We start from the raw sequence: 13,699 nt of genomic DNA, 5'->3' as shown, positions 1-13,699 counted from the left end.
ATGAAAGTAAACACAGACCCATAATGCAACCAAAAAAGGTTCTGTGGTAATTCAAACAGTGTATTATTTGTCTGGAAAACTTACAGACAAGTTAAACATCAGCCACGTACAAACAACAGTCGTTTTTCTCCTCAAACATGCCGCCTTAAAAGACACAGTGCTATTGAACGTGAACAAAACAGTGAATTGCAGTTCCCCACAAACGTAGATGTTGCCTTTAATGTAATATTATTGAAAGAAAGATAAAGTTTTGTACAATATTAAAACCTGGTATGGCTCAAATATTAAGAACTAGTCTGCATAAAAGATATAAATAAAAAAAAAAGGAAGTATTGCATGAGAGACATTCATTTCATGATGTCACCGCTCAAAGGGTTAAGATAATTTAAATAAAAATTGTTTTGTAATCTTTACAATGTTTTATTTATTTATTTACCTTTTGCCCAAGTACAACCACAGGATTCAAAGACAAGAAAGTATTAATTATGCTGTCAAGAATATAATTTAGTTGCATGTCAAGACAGCTCCAAATCCAGATTCCAAATCACACTCTCATCAATGTTTTCTCATTAAAGGAAGACATTACCAGCATGAAAAACACATTTTTATTCATCAAATAATAAAAGTGATATTAATAATAATGTAGTATTGATACTCCTTGTATGCATGAAGGCCACTCCCAGTAACATGTCCTGAAAAGAAAGAACATTCTTGAAATTTGTCTATAATCAGATGTTGCTGTGGTTTAAGAATGTGTGGAATCTATGGGACTCTTAGAGGTTCTCTGTTTATCAACTCAAACACCTGAGAGCTTAAATTTGGAAACTATGTATTAATTCATCTGCACCAAAACAAGTGAAATGCAAATGATTCGGAAAGTGTCTAAGACGTGTTTTTATTCTAAGCGTGTTATGTTATTCTAATAGTTAATTTAACTAGCAATTTCTTAGTGAAATATAATAATGGATTATTGATGAGTGTTAGTTAATTATGAGTGTTAGTTCAAGAAATGTTTCATATCATTATGAGGTCTCCAGTGAATTATTTTAATATTATAACATTTAGCTCTTAACGTTTGCAGAATTTATTATTATTTTTAAGTAAGTTATCAGGTAATTTATTTATTTTCTTAAACATTAATAGATGACATTCATATATTCATATACTCTCAAAATCTGTGCAATTTTATTTTTTCTTTGTCATGTTATTTACTGTCCTGATGGATCTGAATTTGACTGGACTGAGGCTAGAAACAACAAGGGAGAAGCAACTTAGGAAAGTGAATGAAAGCGGGGACACCTAGTATATAGAGTTAGTGCCAGGAAATGCTTTACAACCAGATAAAACAAGCTTTCATTGCCCTGATAACTCTTGTTATTGATTCCTATTGCTGAGCTGGAAACAAGGCCCAGATTTCTGGTTGAAGATCTGTATTAAGAAAGACTTTAGGGGCAGCTTAGCTGGAAATATTTCTGTTCCTCCTTTTTCCAAAATTGTTTGTTGTTTCAAGAATTTCACCTTGCTTCAGAACAATATTGTCAAAGTAGCAGCTTTATATGCTGTCTTCACATACTTCAAAATCAATTAACAACTTAGAACCTGTTGAAATGTTTGTATGTCAGTGGTAGAGAACTGCAGTGAAGGTAAAGGCTCCTTTCTGTTGTTTGGCTTTCCTCTGAAAACCTTGGATTAAACACAAACAGTGACTAAACAGTATGTCCTATGCTTTCATCTAATCATAAAGATATAATTTTAATAAATGTTTATAAACTAAATTCAGACAACAGTGACCATAATTGTTCAGGAGGACAATAGCTCTGTCTTTTTTTTTTTTGTGGAGTGCCAGTGTGATTTAAAGCTGCTGACAGCACCAGACGCTTACATTGCAATCAGCTCTCGCTGGCTCTCTCCCTCCGACATTTCTATGGATGGGTACAGCCTGTCTGCCTGCGCTGAATATTGAGCAGTGACAATAGCCACACATTCATTTTGTTAGGGTACATTATATATATTAAACATTGCTGATATTGTATACTAGATTATTTATGGATCAGGTTAAGTGACAGATCTAAAGAGGAAGGATATATATGGCAAGAACTCTCCATCAGAAGAAACCTAACAGAGGTCTTAGTCTTAAATTTGTGTGTCAGATTCATGTACAACCCTGGCAAATATTATGGAATCACCACACTATTCACCCATGATATTTATTTCATAGCAAGTAAACAAATCACAGATGTGATAATATTAAGCAACTTTTGTATAATAGGCGAACATTCTGGCTTCACGAAACATACCTCAAACAAATTCATTTATTCATCCTCTGCAGACTATTCAGGTCAGACTGTTTAGACTATCAAGGGCAGTAGTCAACCGCAGGGCACCACACACTCCCCCAGTCACTCACATGCTCAAACCTGTGAACTATTTTGCACAACCAATCAACTGTTTTTTTCAGTTGTGGAAAGAAATGAGAACACCCAGAGGAAACCCATGTAGACACAGGGAGAACACACCAAACTATAATAGTAATGATAATAATAATACTTATTATTGTTATTATTATTATTATTATTATTATTAATGGCATGTGTTTTCCCTGATCAAGCTGAGAAAAAAAAAAAATCAACACAAAATTCATCATTAAGAATTTGATTTTCCTCCTTGGGTAAGAATACTTTTAGACATGGATTTCACAAATAAAAAACAATATACTGCACCAAGCTGGTTCTGTTCGCTCCAATATCTCACTTAAATGGGGTGCAATAGGTAGTATTGCTGTCCCACAGCTCCAGAGATCTGGGGATGTGGGTTCGAGCCTTACTCCGGGTGACTTTCTGCAAGAAGTTTGGTGTGTTCTCTCCGTTTCCGCATGGGTTTTCTCTGGGGCTCTGGTTTCCTCCCACGGTCTAAAAACACAGGTTGGTAGGTGGAATGGCTACTCAAAAGTGTCCTTAGATGTGAGTGTGTGAGTGAATATGTGAGTGTGTGTCACCCTCTGAAGGACTGGGGCCCACTTTAGGGTGTGTTCCCGTCTTGCACACAATGTCTCCGGGAAGACTCCTGACCCACCGTGACCATGATCTGGATAAGTGGTTACAAGCAAAAGTATGAACATTCCCCTAACATCAAAACACTACCTCTGGCAGAATTTACGGAATCACCACAATTAGAGGATGTTTTTTTACATAATAAATAAACATCACATATAAGGCACAAAGCTATGTTTTTTTAAATAACTGAACATACTTATTTACAAATTATTTGAATTAATGGCACATTTGAGCAACAGGTAATGTCACTGCATCACAGCTCCAGGGAGCTGACTTTGAGTTTGTTGTGCTCTCCCTGTGTCTGCATGGTTTTCCCCCAGGTGCTCAGTTTTACTCCCACAATCCTAAAACACACATTGCTAGGTGGATTAGTCATACAAAAGTAGCCTTAGGTGTGTGTTAGTGAGTGCTCGTTGCAATGTGATGGCCTGGTACCTTGTCCAGGGTGTGTTCCTGCCTTGCCCCCCATGCTTCTATATATTCTCCAGACCCACCGGCCTTAACTGGTTAAGAGGTTACAGACACTCTATCAATCAATTAATTTAATCATTTATGATTTAGTATTGAATTACCTGCTTAACCCATAATCAGCTAAACAGAAGAAAACAGTTACAGTGGACTAAAGAAAAGCAATCATGGATTGTGGATGACTGAATGAAAATTATGTTTACTGATGAATTAAGTATCTGTACTGGTCGCTCAAGGACATGACGCTTGTGTCTTGTGCCATTCTGATAAAACATAAATAAGATGACTGCACAAATAAAACAATCAAATGATCCACATTCATTTGTGAGGAATGTCAGCTAAAGGACCAGGGGAGATGGCCATAATTACACTCTCAGAAGAATAAGGTATGTTAGAGGTACATTATTGGTCACTAAAGGTACAAACAGTGCAACTGTTTCTTTAAAGGTACAACAGTGTTTAAAAGTCCAGTTGTGTTTCATAAAGCTACATTACATTCTCTTATCCAAAAGAAGAGGTAAATATTTGTAAGTTTTCAGTATAGAACAGTGTCAAATAAAAAAAATAATAATAATATAAGACCTGGAGATTAAATGGGGCGTATCAACACAAATTTTAAATCTACAATTATAATAGAATAATGTACAATTATGTTTCCTAATGAAAAGTGGAAATATGTACCCTTGAAGGTACTTCCACAGTGACAAATTGTCGGACAGTGTACCTCAGCAGTGCACAGATGTACACTGAAACTCTGGACACATTTCTCACTCCATTGATAATGGTGATAAAAGTCATTTTTGGGAGGATAATGCATCTGAACAATTAGCAAGCAAGTTTTACTTTTATTTAGCAAAGACCTATAAACTCATCAAACAATTCAGATCTCTATCTGATAGCAAATGTATGGTGGAAATTATAAAAATATTATTTATCCCTGATAAGACTCTATCCCACCAAACTGATCTGTTAACGGCTGTTAAAGATAGCTGGAACCAGACTGATGTGAATTAGTCACATTAAGTCAATGCCTCAATTAATTCAGCCCATCATAAAAGCCAGAACAGAACCCATTTTAACTTTCTCCCACATTTCTCCCTGAGCTTATTTTTGTGTTAGTGGTTACATAATATACACCATATCAGACAAACATAAAATAGAGTACTCTACAACAAGGAGTGGTAAATGCATTCTATATTTATCCAGGATACTACCACAGATGTGACACCTAAATAAATGTCCAGGAGAGATCATGGCTCTGAATTTGCCTTCTGCTTTACAAAGCTTTTGATCTGTACAACTACATAGATACCTGTCAAAACATGCCCTAGTTGTACACATAACCAACGTCAATGTCCATTACCAAGAATGAATGTTATATTTTGAAAACTTTGACACAGACAGTTACTGGAACTTTAGCTCTTTAGTTCTTCTCCAAACAGAGGGGACCAACAATCAGTGTGTGAAATAATTGTGCAGTGAACACATGTGTTTGGTTGTTCTCTTCTGTCTGTGGAAAAATCTGGCACCTCTTTCAGTGTAGTTGTTCTGTGAAAACGGGGCAAATTTCTGGACCACGTTAACAGGCTTGTTTCCCCCATACATCTGTTTACATCTTGTTAAGCTGCTGATCCAGATAAAAACAAACTCAGTATTGAACAAACAATTTATGCTGTATGTCATGTATCTTAATGATTGGATTTAATTCAATGTAATTATGAACCACAGGTCTGGTTGGCATTTTTTGAAATCGTTGTTTATTTTAAAGGCTTAAAAATGCACAAGTTGGATGTGGAATTAGTGTTTAATGAACAATTAAAGGGGGCTCTGTAGTAAAGATTTTACATTAAAGCATTATTAAAGACTAATTGAAGGCAAAATCTAGAGTTACATCTAAGGCACTTTTAATTACTAATAATTATTAAATAATATTAATTTTGTAGTGAAGTAATTGAACAGAGAGATGTTTGGGTTTGGTTTAACAGATGACGTTCTGAATAAACATGCTAAGATCAATGCAAGTAAAGAAATATATTTCTTAATAGTTTTCCAGTATAAAGATTATTAATCCTTTATAAAAACGTTATGTATCGTTCAGGATTTTGCTAAATCCAATTGTTGTATGTTATGTGAGCACAAGTTGAACTGTTAACATTGGTTGACTAATATAGCCTATAGATATAAGACACATCTACAGATACAACATCGTGAGTTTTGAGGCGGGAATGCAACGCTGCGCAGCTTGACATATAATATTAGTTAAAAGAAATGCTAATTTAGGGCCTGAATGTCTCTTTAATTAGCTTCACTGATCCGAGAGGGCATGAGAGATGAGGCCAACGCCCATTCTCCATCATCACCTTGACAGCCCTGGGAGGTCCAGCCTAATGACAAACCTCTCATTCACTTTATCGTTCTTATGTCTTTCAGTCACTAACGAGAAGAGTAAATAAGCTCAGTAGCCAGCTCTTATATATGTAAAGTGGTCACAGAAGTTGACACGTCTTCTGGGGGCTGATACTTTGGCCTCGGACCTCATGTCTAGCTCTGTATCCCCCTCCCGTGACTCTTCCCTTGTTTCTAGGCTCTTTTCCGCCCCCCTCCCTCAGACTGGCTTTATGTCTGGCTGTTGGCGGCGTAAATAGACATGCGCTGTCGCCATGTTATCAGCTTCTCCTCCCCCTTTGGGTCTCGTCACTCACGGCAGATAGCAATAGCACAGGCTACGTTACAGAGAGACAGAGACAGAGCCCTGATACTGGTGCCGCTAACACTGGATTAAAACAAAGAAGACGAACTAAAGGAATAAACGCGGACTGCAGCGTCGTTCAGTGGTTTGGGACACAGCATTCCGGTCTGACGCCGTCGACGGATTGTGTGATTTTGTACAGAACATAACGTTAGGTTCAAAATGCGACTCAGTCGTGTCTAGCTGTTACTTTGATGCATGCACTTGTAGCCAGCGCAGTTAGATATTGCTTACTGTGTTTAAATGGTTGTTGTGTGTGCTAAGTGCGTAAAATTCCAGACGTACAATGTTAAACTGATCGTTCTGCGAAACGTAAGCGCTGAAAAGAAAGTCTAAACGAACCGGTGTTAGCCAGGTTGGGAGCTAGCATTACTCAACGACGACTGTTTTTAACTTAGCTAACATTAAGCTAGCAGCTAGCATTCTCGCGTGCACCCCGGCCGGGGACATTGTTTAAACACCGCGAACTGAAGTGGAATTATCGACTCCTGGCTGTTATTGGAAGGCAGCCATTAGTTTTATGTGGAAACTACTTGGGCGAGGAGAAATTCCTGCTGAAAAAGACCCTGTCCACACGGCAGTTCTTGTAAGCTGTATTTACAATTCTGCCGGAGACCACCCTCTGGAAATGCATCACCCCGACTCATTGGGAGATTCGGCGAACGCCCGAAAAATGATACAAACGACGAGTTTTCCCCGGCGAGGTGCCAGCAACACCGCTACTGCTTCTCCCACTTCGCTGACATCGTCGGGAAGTACTAGCCTGAGTAACAACCTGATGCCGGCAGATGATTATAAGCCTTCAGCGCTGGCCCCAGCAGCGTCCTCTCTCGGGACTCAGCTCCCTCCTCAAAGCCTCAGCATCCACTCCCAGCCCACACTGCTTCCCCAAAACCTCTCGGTGCCAGCAGGAGCACAGATCAAGAAGAAAAGTGGCTTTCAGATCACCAGCGTCACCCCTGCCCAGATCTCTGTCAGCACGAATAACAGCATCACAGAGGACACAGAGAGTTGTGATGACTTGGATGAGTCCCACACAGAAGACCTGTCTTCTTCTGAGATACTAGATGTGTCTTTGTCACGGGCTAATGATGCAGGGGGACCTGAGAGAAGCTCCTCTGAAGAGACCTTGAACAACTTTCATGAGGCAGAAACCCCAGGGGCTGTGTCCCCAAATCAACCACCAATTATCCCCCAGGCTCATGGCACTATGGTGAATGGCACAGTTCACCACCATCACCATCTGGGGCATCACGCCCAACACCACCACCATTTTCAGTCCACACTCTCTGGAAATACTCATTCTGCTTCATCAGGCTCTGGTAGGACTCAAGCTAGCGTCCCGCTTGGTGGTGTAGTGGCATCCACTGTCACACCAAGCACTGTAGCTTTACCAATCATGGGCCAGAAAATGCCTTCGAATGTGGGTGGGACCCTGGAAAATGCCTCGGCAGGCACAACCACTGTCGCCAGTCATCCTTTGGTTGCCCCAGGAACAGCTACTGGAATGGTCTCTGCAGCAGGTGCTACAGTTAGTATAGTTAAGCCTTTACCAAACAATGTAAGTAATGTTAATATATCAAACTCCAATGTGCCTGGTTTGGGTGGCATAAGTACAAATAGTAGCAGCATAGTTTTTTCCTCTGGCTTGAATAATACTAATAACCAAAATGTAAATCTAATGCAACAGCAAAGTGGTGTAGTAAGTAGTGTCGTCACCATGACAACGGGCACAACTGCTTCTGCAGTTATTGGGTCAACAAATGCTAGTCATGTGGGAACAGCTGACATGACCCAGCCTTCAACTGCTATCCCTGGCTCCAGTGCACAGCCTCAGCCCCCTCCTGTGACTACCAGTTCACGCTTTAGAGTGGTCAAACTGGACTCTAGTTCAGAGCCTTTTAAGAAAGGCAGATGGACATGCACAGAGTATTATGACAAAGAGGCTCCAGGTTCAGGTTCTTCTGAAAATGCGCCTAGCACCCGAACGGTGGAGAGTATCCGCCAGTTTGTACAGGAGAGTGTGGTGGGCTTGGAGAGAGAGAATGTAAGCACAAGCTCAGTCAGCACTCTGAGCCACTACTCTGAGAGTGTAAGCAGTGGTGATGTTGGAAGCTCCTCAGCTGTGCAGCAGGTCTTTCCACAACCACCCACTCAAATGCCTGACTACTCCACCCCTGCGAATGTCTCCAAGCCTCAAATGCAGCGCCCGGACATGGTGCATCCCCACCTACAAGGTAATGCGCCAACCTCCATGCCAGCCTGCACTCAGCAGCAACAGCCAACTCAAGTCAATATGGGAGGCTTGCAGACAAACACTGGACATCCTTCTCCTGCAGTGGCCCAGCAACATCTGACATACTCCCAGGCTGCACAACTGACTCCAGAACAGGGCCTGTCAGGAATCACGCAGCAGCAGATGGCCTACCAGCCTGCACAACAGGCCATGCAAGCCCAGGTAGCCCCAGCGCATGTCAACCCTTTAAGCCAAGCCGGCAGCCTGCCACATGACTTTGCTCAGTCTCAGCAGATCATCCCGTCAGCAGCTCCAGGATCAGCGCAAGCCCTGCCCCACCTGTCCAGCTCCATCCCCCCTGTTGCTGTAGCAGGCAATGGTCAGATGATGCCAGCTTCACAATCACCTGCAGGCAACATGCCCACTGCTGTGGCTCAGTCACTTTCTCAAGGGCTGATGCAAGCACAGCAGACTCCCTCATCCCAGATAGTCCAACCGCCCACTGGTGGGGTCATGCCACAACCCGTACAGTCCACAGGGCCCAATATTCTCCAGAAGCCCCAAGGAACACAACTTTGCTCTCAGCTCTCTGTTGAGCAGCAGCTACCACTCAATGGTCAGGCCCTAGGAACACAGTATGTCCCTGCAGTTCCATCAAGCCTGCCCACGTCAATTGTGCCTCCCAATCCTCCAAGTGATCCTCAGTCCAACGTGGTACAGAATGGCGCTAAGGATGCTGGCACCCAGCCTGCTGTCAGTGCCCTATATGCCACACTGCCCTCACTGATGTCCACACAGCTGGAGGATGCCCAACGCCTTCTCTTTCAACACCAGTCTGTCCTCTCAATTCCCAAGATGGCAGCTGGTGAATGTGCCTCCCAAATTGGCACCTCCATAGTTCCTGATGAAAGTGGTGGAGTCAGTGCCTTAACTGCCTCAGCCAGTCTGCTGAAGAACTTGCCTGTTGATGGAGAGGAAGATGGGTAAGTGTCAAAATGAAATGTTTTGAAGTTTCTGTTTTTTCCTCCTCTTATCTTAATAACAAGTTTTCTCTGTTATTTTATGCACTAATTGCAGTGAAACATTTGAGATTTATTTCACTACATAAAACTGTAGGTCCACATGTGTGGGTGTATTGCTGGTGCATGTTTTCTACACACTAAAAACAGCTTTTCAGGTATAAATTATAAGAACTTCAAATAATTCAAGATGACCAGAATAACTTAAGTATTCTGAGAGATGTGGGGGAGTTTGATAATCCCGTTGTTGCTGAAACAGATCAATGAAGCAAATAGAACAGTCTCAAATACATTGTTACAATAAATGGTTAGGTTCCTTTGTGAGGTGAAAGCTTTAGGTACTGGGTGAAAGAAAACATTGTTTTAAAGTAGACAGTGCTCAAAGTCAATGCCATATTGACTCACTCATTTTTTTTTTTTTCCCCCAAAAAGCAAAATCATGTATCCCCCTCACCTGTCATGTAATTTAGTAACATGTCTAAACTGAACTCTAGAGCATTATCTCTGTGATAATGCGACCAAGCCTGTCCTTTTTTAATTAAGTATTCCAAACTCCAGTAGACACTGAATTTTAGTCATCACCCTTATGAAGATGTGTATAACAAAACAAGTGGACATGTTTTGCTAATAAGATGGTGGTCACAGTCACACATTTTTATGTGTATTTACAATGTGAAAACTATGTAAGTTTATGTGCATTGAATACACAATGCATGATAAACATATGACTCCTCAGCAGAGCCTGACAGAGCTTGCTAACTGACGTTTCAGGGATGATGAACTGCTCAGTCACCTGACACTCCTTAATAAAACTGGCAGTTCTCTCATAGAGGTTTGAAGACAGACATTATCAGGAAATACTAGCTTTAGGGAAGCATACAGTTAATTAAATTGAGGCTTTGTCCTATATTGTTAATTATGAAAACAGTTAATACATTAAAATGCCTGCTAAACACTTACTAAATATTAACAACTAATCATACTGAAAATAAAAAATCATAAGTTTTCTTTCTCCCCTGTAGACCACCCCAAGAAATCACATAACCTGACAGATCATAAGAGACTTGTATTCCTTCTCTGAGGATAATCAGCGTTTCTCTGTGATTTTTAGTCCTGTTGGACGTGTGCTAGTGTTTCATGTCTTTAAAAATGAAGTTAAACTATTCCTCAGAAAAACTAAATATTCTGTCATATCCATCACCAGTGAAGAAATATTGAGCATTTAAAAAAAAAAAGTTTATTGCTATAAAAAAAATGATTACATTTTCTTAAAGTTTCTATAAAGGGCATGGGGCACAGAGAGAATATTTATTTATTTATTTGTGATTTGGTGGATGACTAAGAAGTGAGAAATTACCTAACAGAAAATCACCCTGTATGGATAATGAGTAAGGAGCCTGCAACTGACATGGAGTTGACACAACAAGATTAACTTAGAAAGAAGTGACACAGCACTAACTCGGGACCCTGAGTTTTTATCTACTTTACATACTGTCTTGTGGGTTGTTTTCCAAACTTCAGTTCACTGTGTAGTCTTATGTTGTAGCCATGAAATAGAAAATATTTCTCATGAGCTACATATTTGTTTTTATTCTGTTTATTCTCAATCATTTAAATAATTTAAATTGCTGTGCAAATATTGTCTGTTCGTTTTTAGTCAGTATATCTAATCATGTTTAATCTAGTTAATAGTTTTGTTGCACCTGTCATGTTGACTATAGACAGTGGCTAAATTGTCCAGGAAAACACATTTTATGATTTTCATTTTCATAATAATTGCATCTAATGACTCCAAGTTGCAACCTGCCATGCTTCAGTAGAGATAGGATTTCAGTAAATGGATTTTTTTTTCTCAAAGTAGAAGCCAAACATGCATGCTTTTAGTTTTACCACAGGGAAAATAGGCTGTCTGTGCTGACTTGTAAAACATCAGCAAACATTCAGTAAATTAGTCCTTGGTTTTAATTTAGTTGTAAATGTCCTACCCATTTTCTAATGCCAGGAACTTTTTCTATGATTTTTCATGGCTTTGTTCAAAATTTCTGCATCAGATTGTTTGATTAGCAGATTATCTCATTTGGCAGTAGGCTTGACGGTAACTGGATGGTCCTTTGACTTAATTTACTGGACAGCTTTATTGTTGTTCAGTGCTTTCAGCACTGTTTAGTTTTAGTTTCTTCAGAACCCCATCAATACCATTTGATCTGCATCTGCACAAATTTTGTTCTTGTTTTTGTAGTGTTCTTAGGTCATGGTGTCGACTGGTGGACCCGTTTAGGAAGATGATTATCTCATGTTTGCTTTTTTGAAAGTAATCTGCTCTTGGCAGTGATAGAAGCTGCACACGAGAGTCTCAATGAATTGCTCTTTGTGTGGAGATCAAGTAGATTATCTCTCCAATTAATGGGCCCTGTGGAATGGGAGAGGAGAGGAAATGCTTTCACCCTGCCAGTTTAGACCAGAACAGATAACAAGGTGGATGATGGTATGTCATGTTGGAGCTGGGTCTCATGTTTGGTCTATCTCTCATTCAACAGGCTGTGCTCCTAATGTGACTGTGACAGATGTTGCTTTTTGCTCTGCTCTGGGACTTCCAAGATGTTTATTTTCCCCAGATGTTGGAAATTAGTTTCTAATGCCTTCTCAGTTTTCATGAGTAAATATACGTTGTAGCAATATCTTGCTAGAACCCCAGGAGTGCTTCATATCACCTGTAATGCCTGTTTTATGATTATTTTTTAAAGTGTGTTTTACCCAAGAAGGTATTTTGTACAGATGGCTCTGGGATGCCTCTTTTACACAGTGATGCTACTGGGATGCTATACTAGTGATGCTATTTTGTAGTTTCAAAATAGTACAAAGACATTATGGAGGATGGAAATAGCGAAGAAATATTGAAAGAAATCAGCTGTACTTCCCTAACTGTCTAAACAGAGTATCTAATGTTTTGAGCAAATTGTGATTTATTGTTTAGGTTTTCTTTAGAGGAGGACATTGCTGATTATTCTGCTCTTTTAAACTGTTGGTATTTGTTCCAGAGCCTTCAAAATTAAACTGTTGTTGTTACTGAACATTTGAAATGTGACTCATACACTAGAAACAGCTAGTTCAAATGATCATTTCGTTTGTAATTGATCTCTTCTCAGGCTCTTGTCAAATAATTAATGCTAGTAAGCTGTGTGTGTGTGTGTGTGTGTGTGTGTGTATATATATATATAGTGTATGTGTATATATGTAAACAAAATTTCTTTATTATAAGCATTGTTCTCACACATGTAGCATACTGGAGAGTGCCAAGGAACAGCACATTACCCATAAACTATATTAGTCATAGGGGCATTTGTCTGGCTTACTCAGCCAGTTTAATTCAAATGCTGTTTGAACAGCAAAATGTTTAATAGACAACAACAACAACTGTATTGCCAACTCTCCACTGAGGCCATGGCATTGCTGCCAAAGGTTAATTGAATCATTCTTTTCTTAATGGACAATTTAGAATTTGCTTTGATGTATGTAATAAAAGATGTTGTACTTCCAGTTTGCTCATTGTTGTTAGCCCTCTATGTCCAGGAGCAGGGAGGAATTAGTATTGTGTATTATAAATAATGATAGGAAAGGCCATTGTTCTGTTTAGTTTGAACGCTCAGACCTATTGCATTTGAATTACATGAAGCAATATTCTGCCTGGCTGATTATGTTAACAGAAAATTACATTGGAGTTTCAAAACTAAATATAATTTTACAAATTATATATGCACATGAATAAATGCATTCTTTGAGACCCAAGGCTTAGAGTTGTTTTTGCCCAATGGAAAAGTGGACAGAAAAGCAGTTTTAAGCTAAGTAGCTTCTCTTAAGGATGGAAGATTTAAATACCCTATCAGATATGACAGTATCATATTTAGCAGTCTGCCAGCTTTGCAAAGTTATTGGATTCCCATTTTTCTGTATATTTTAATGAACTAATCTCACTTGAAGTATATCTTGAAAAATGAAAAATTTGATGGCTTTGATAGATAAAAATATTTTTTTTGTGACTTAATTTTTGCTCAATAATGATAAGCTTTGGGTAATAGAGCTCAATAAACCTGGTTATCACAGCCAACTGCACACTATCAGGTGCATATACTCATGCTATTACAGTAAATGAACATAGGCGACCACATGACGCGAC

At 39.4% G+C, this 13,699-nt stretch overlaps 1 protein-coding gene across 1 annotated transcript in view; it reads left to right on the top strand.

Annotated features, from left to right (window-relative positions):
• Positions 1-6,117: 6,117 nt before the first annotated feature.
• The window catches only part of tsc22d1 (TSC22 domain family, member 1), a 28,529-nt gene continuing 20,947 nt past the window's right edge, over positions 6,118-13,699 (top strand). The window contains exon 1 of the mRNA XM_066686437.1: positions 6,118-9,489. Within this exon, the coding sequence (XP_066542534.1) occupies positions 6,791-9,489 (2,699 nt within the window). The 5' untranslated portion in view covers positions 6,118-6,790. The remainder of the gene's footprint in view (positions 9,490-13,699) is intronic.

This window comes from Hoplias malabaricus, chromosome 12, assembly GCF_029633855.1.
Source record: "Hoplias malabaricus isolate fHopMal1 chromosome 12, fHopMal1.hap1, whole genome shotgun sequence".
NCBI classification, from domain to species: domain Eukaryota; kingdom Metazoa; phylum Chordata; class Actinopteri; order Characiformes; family Erythrinidae; genus Hoplias; species Hoplias malabaricus.
Note: the sequence above shows the minus strand (reverse complement) of the source record. Positions and strands in the feature narration are given on the sequence as shown.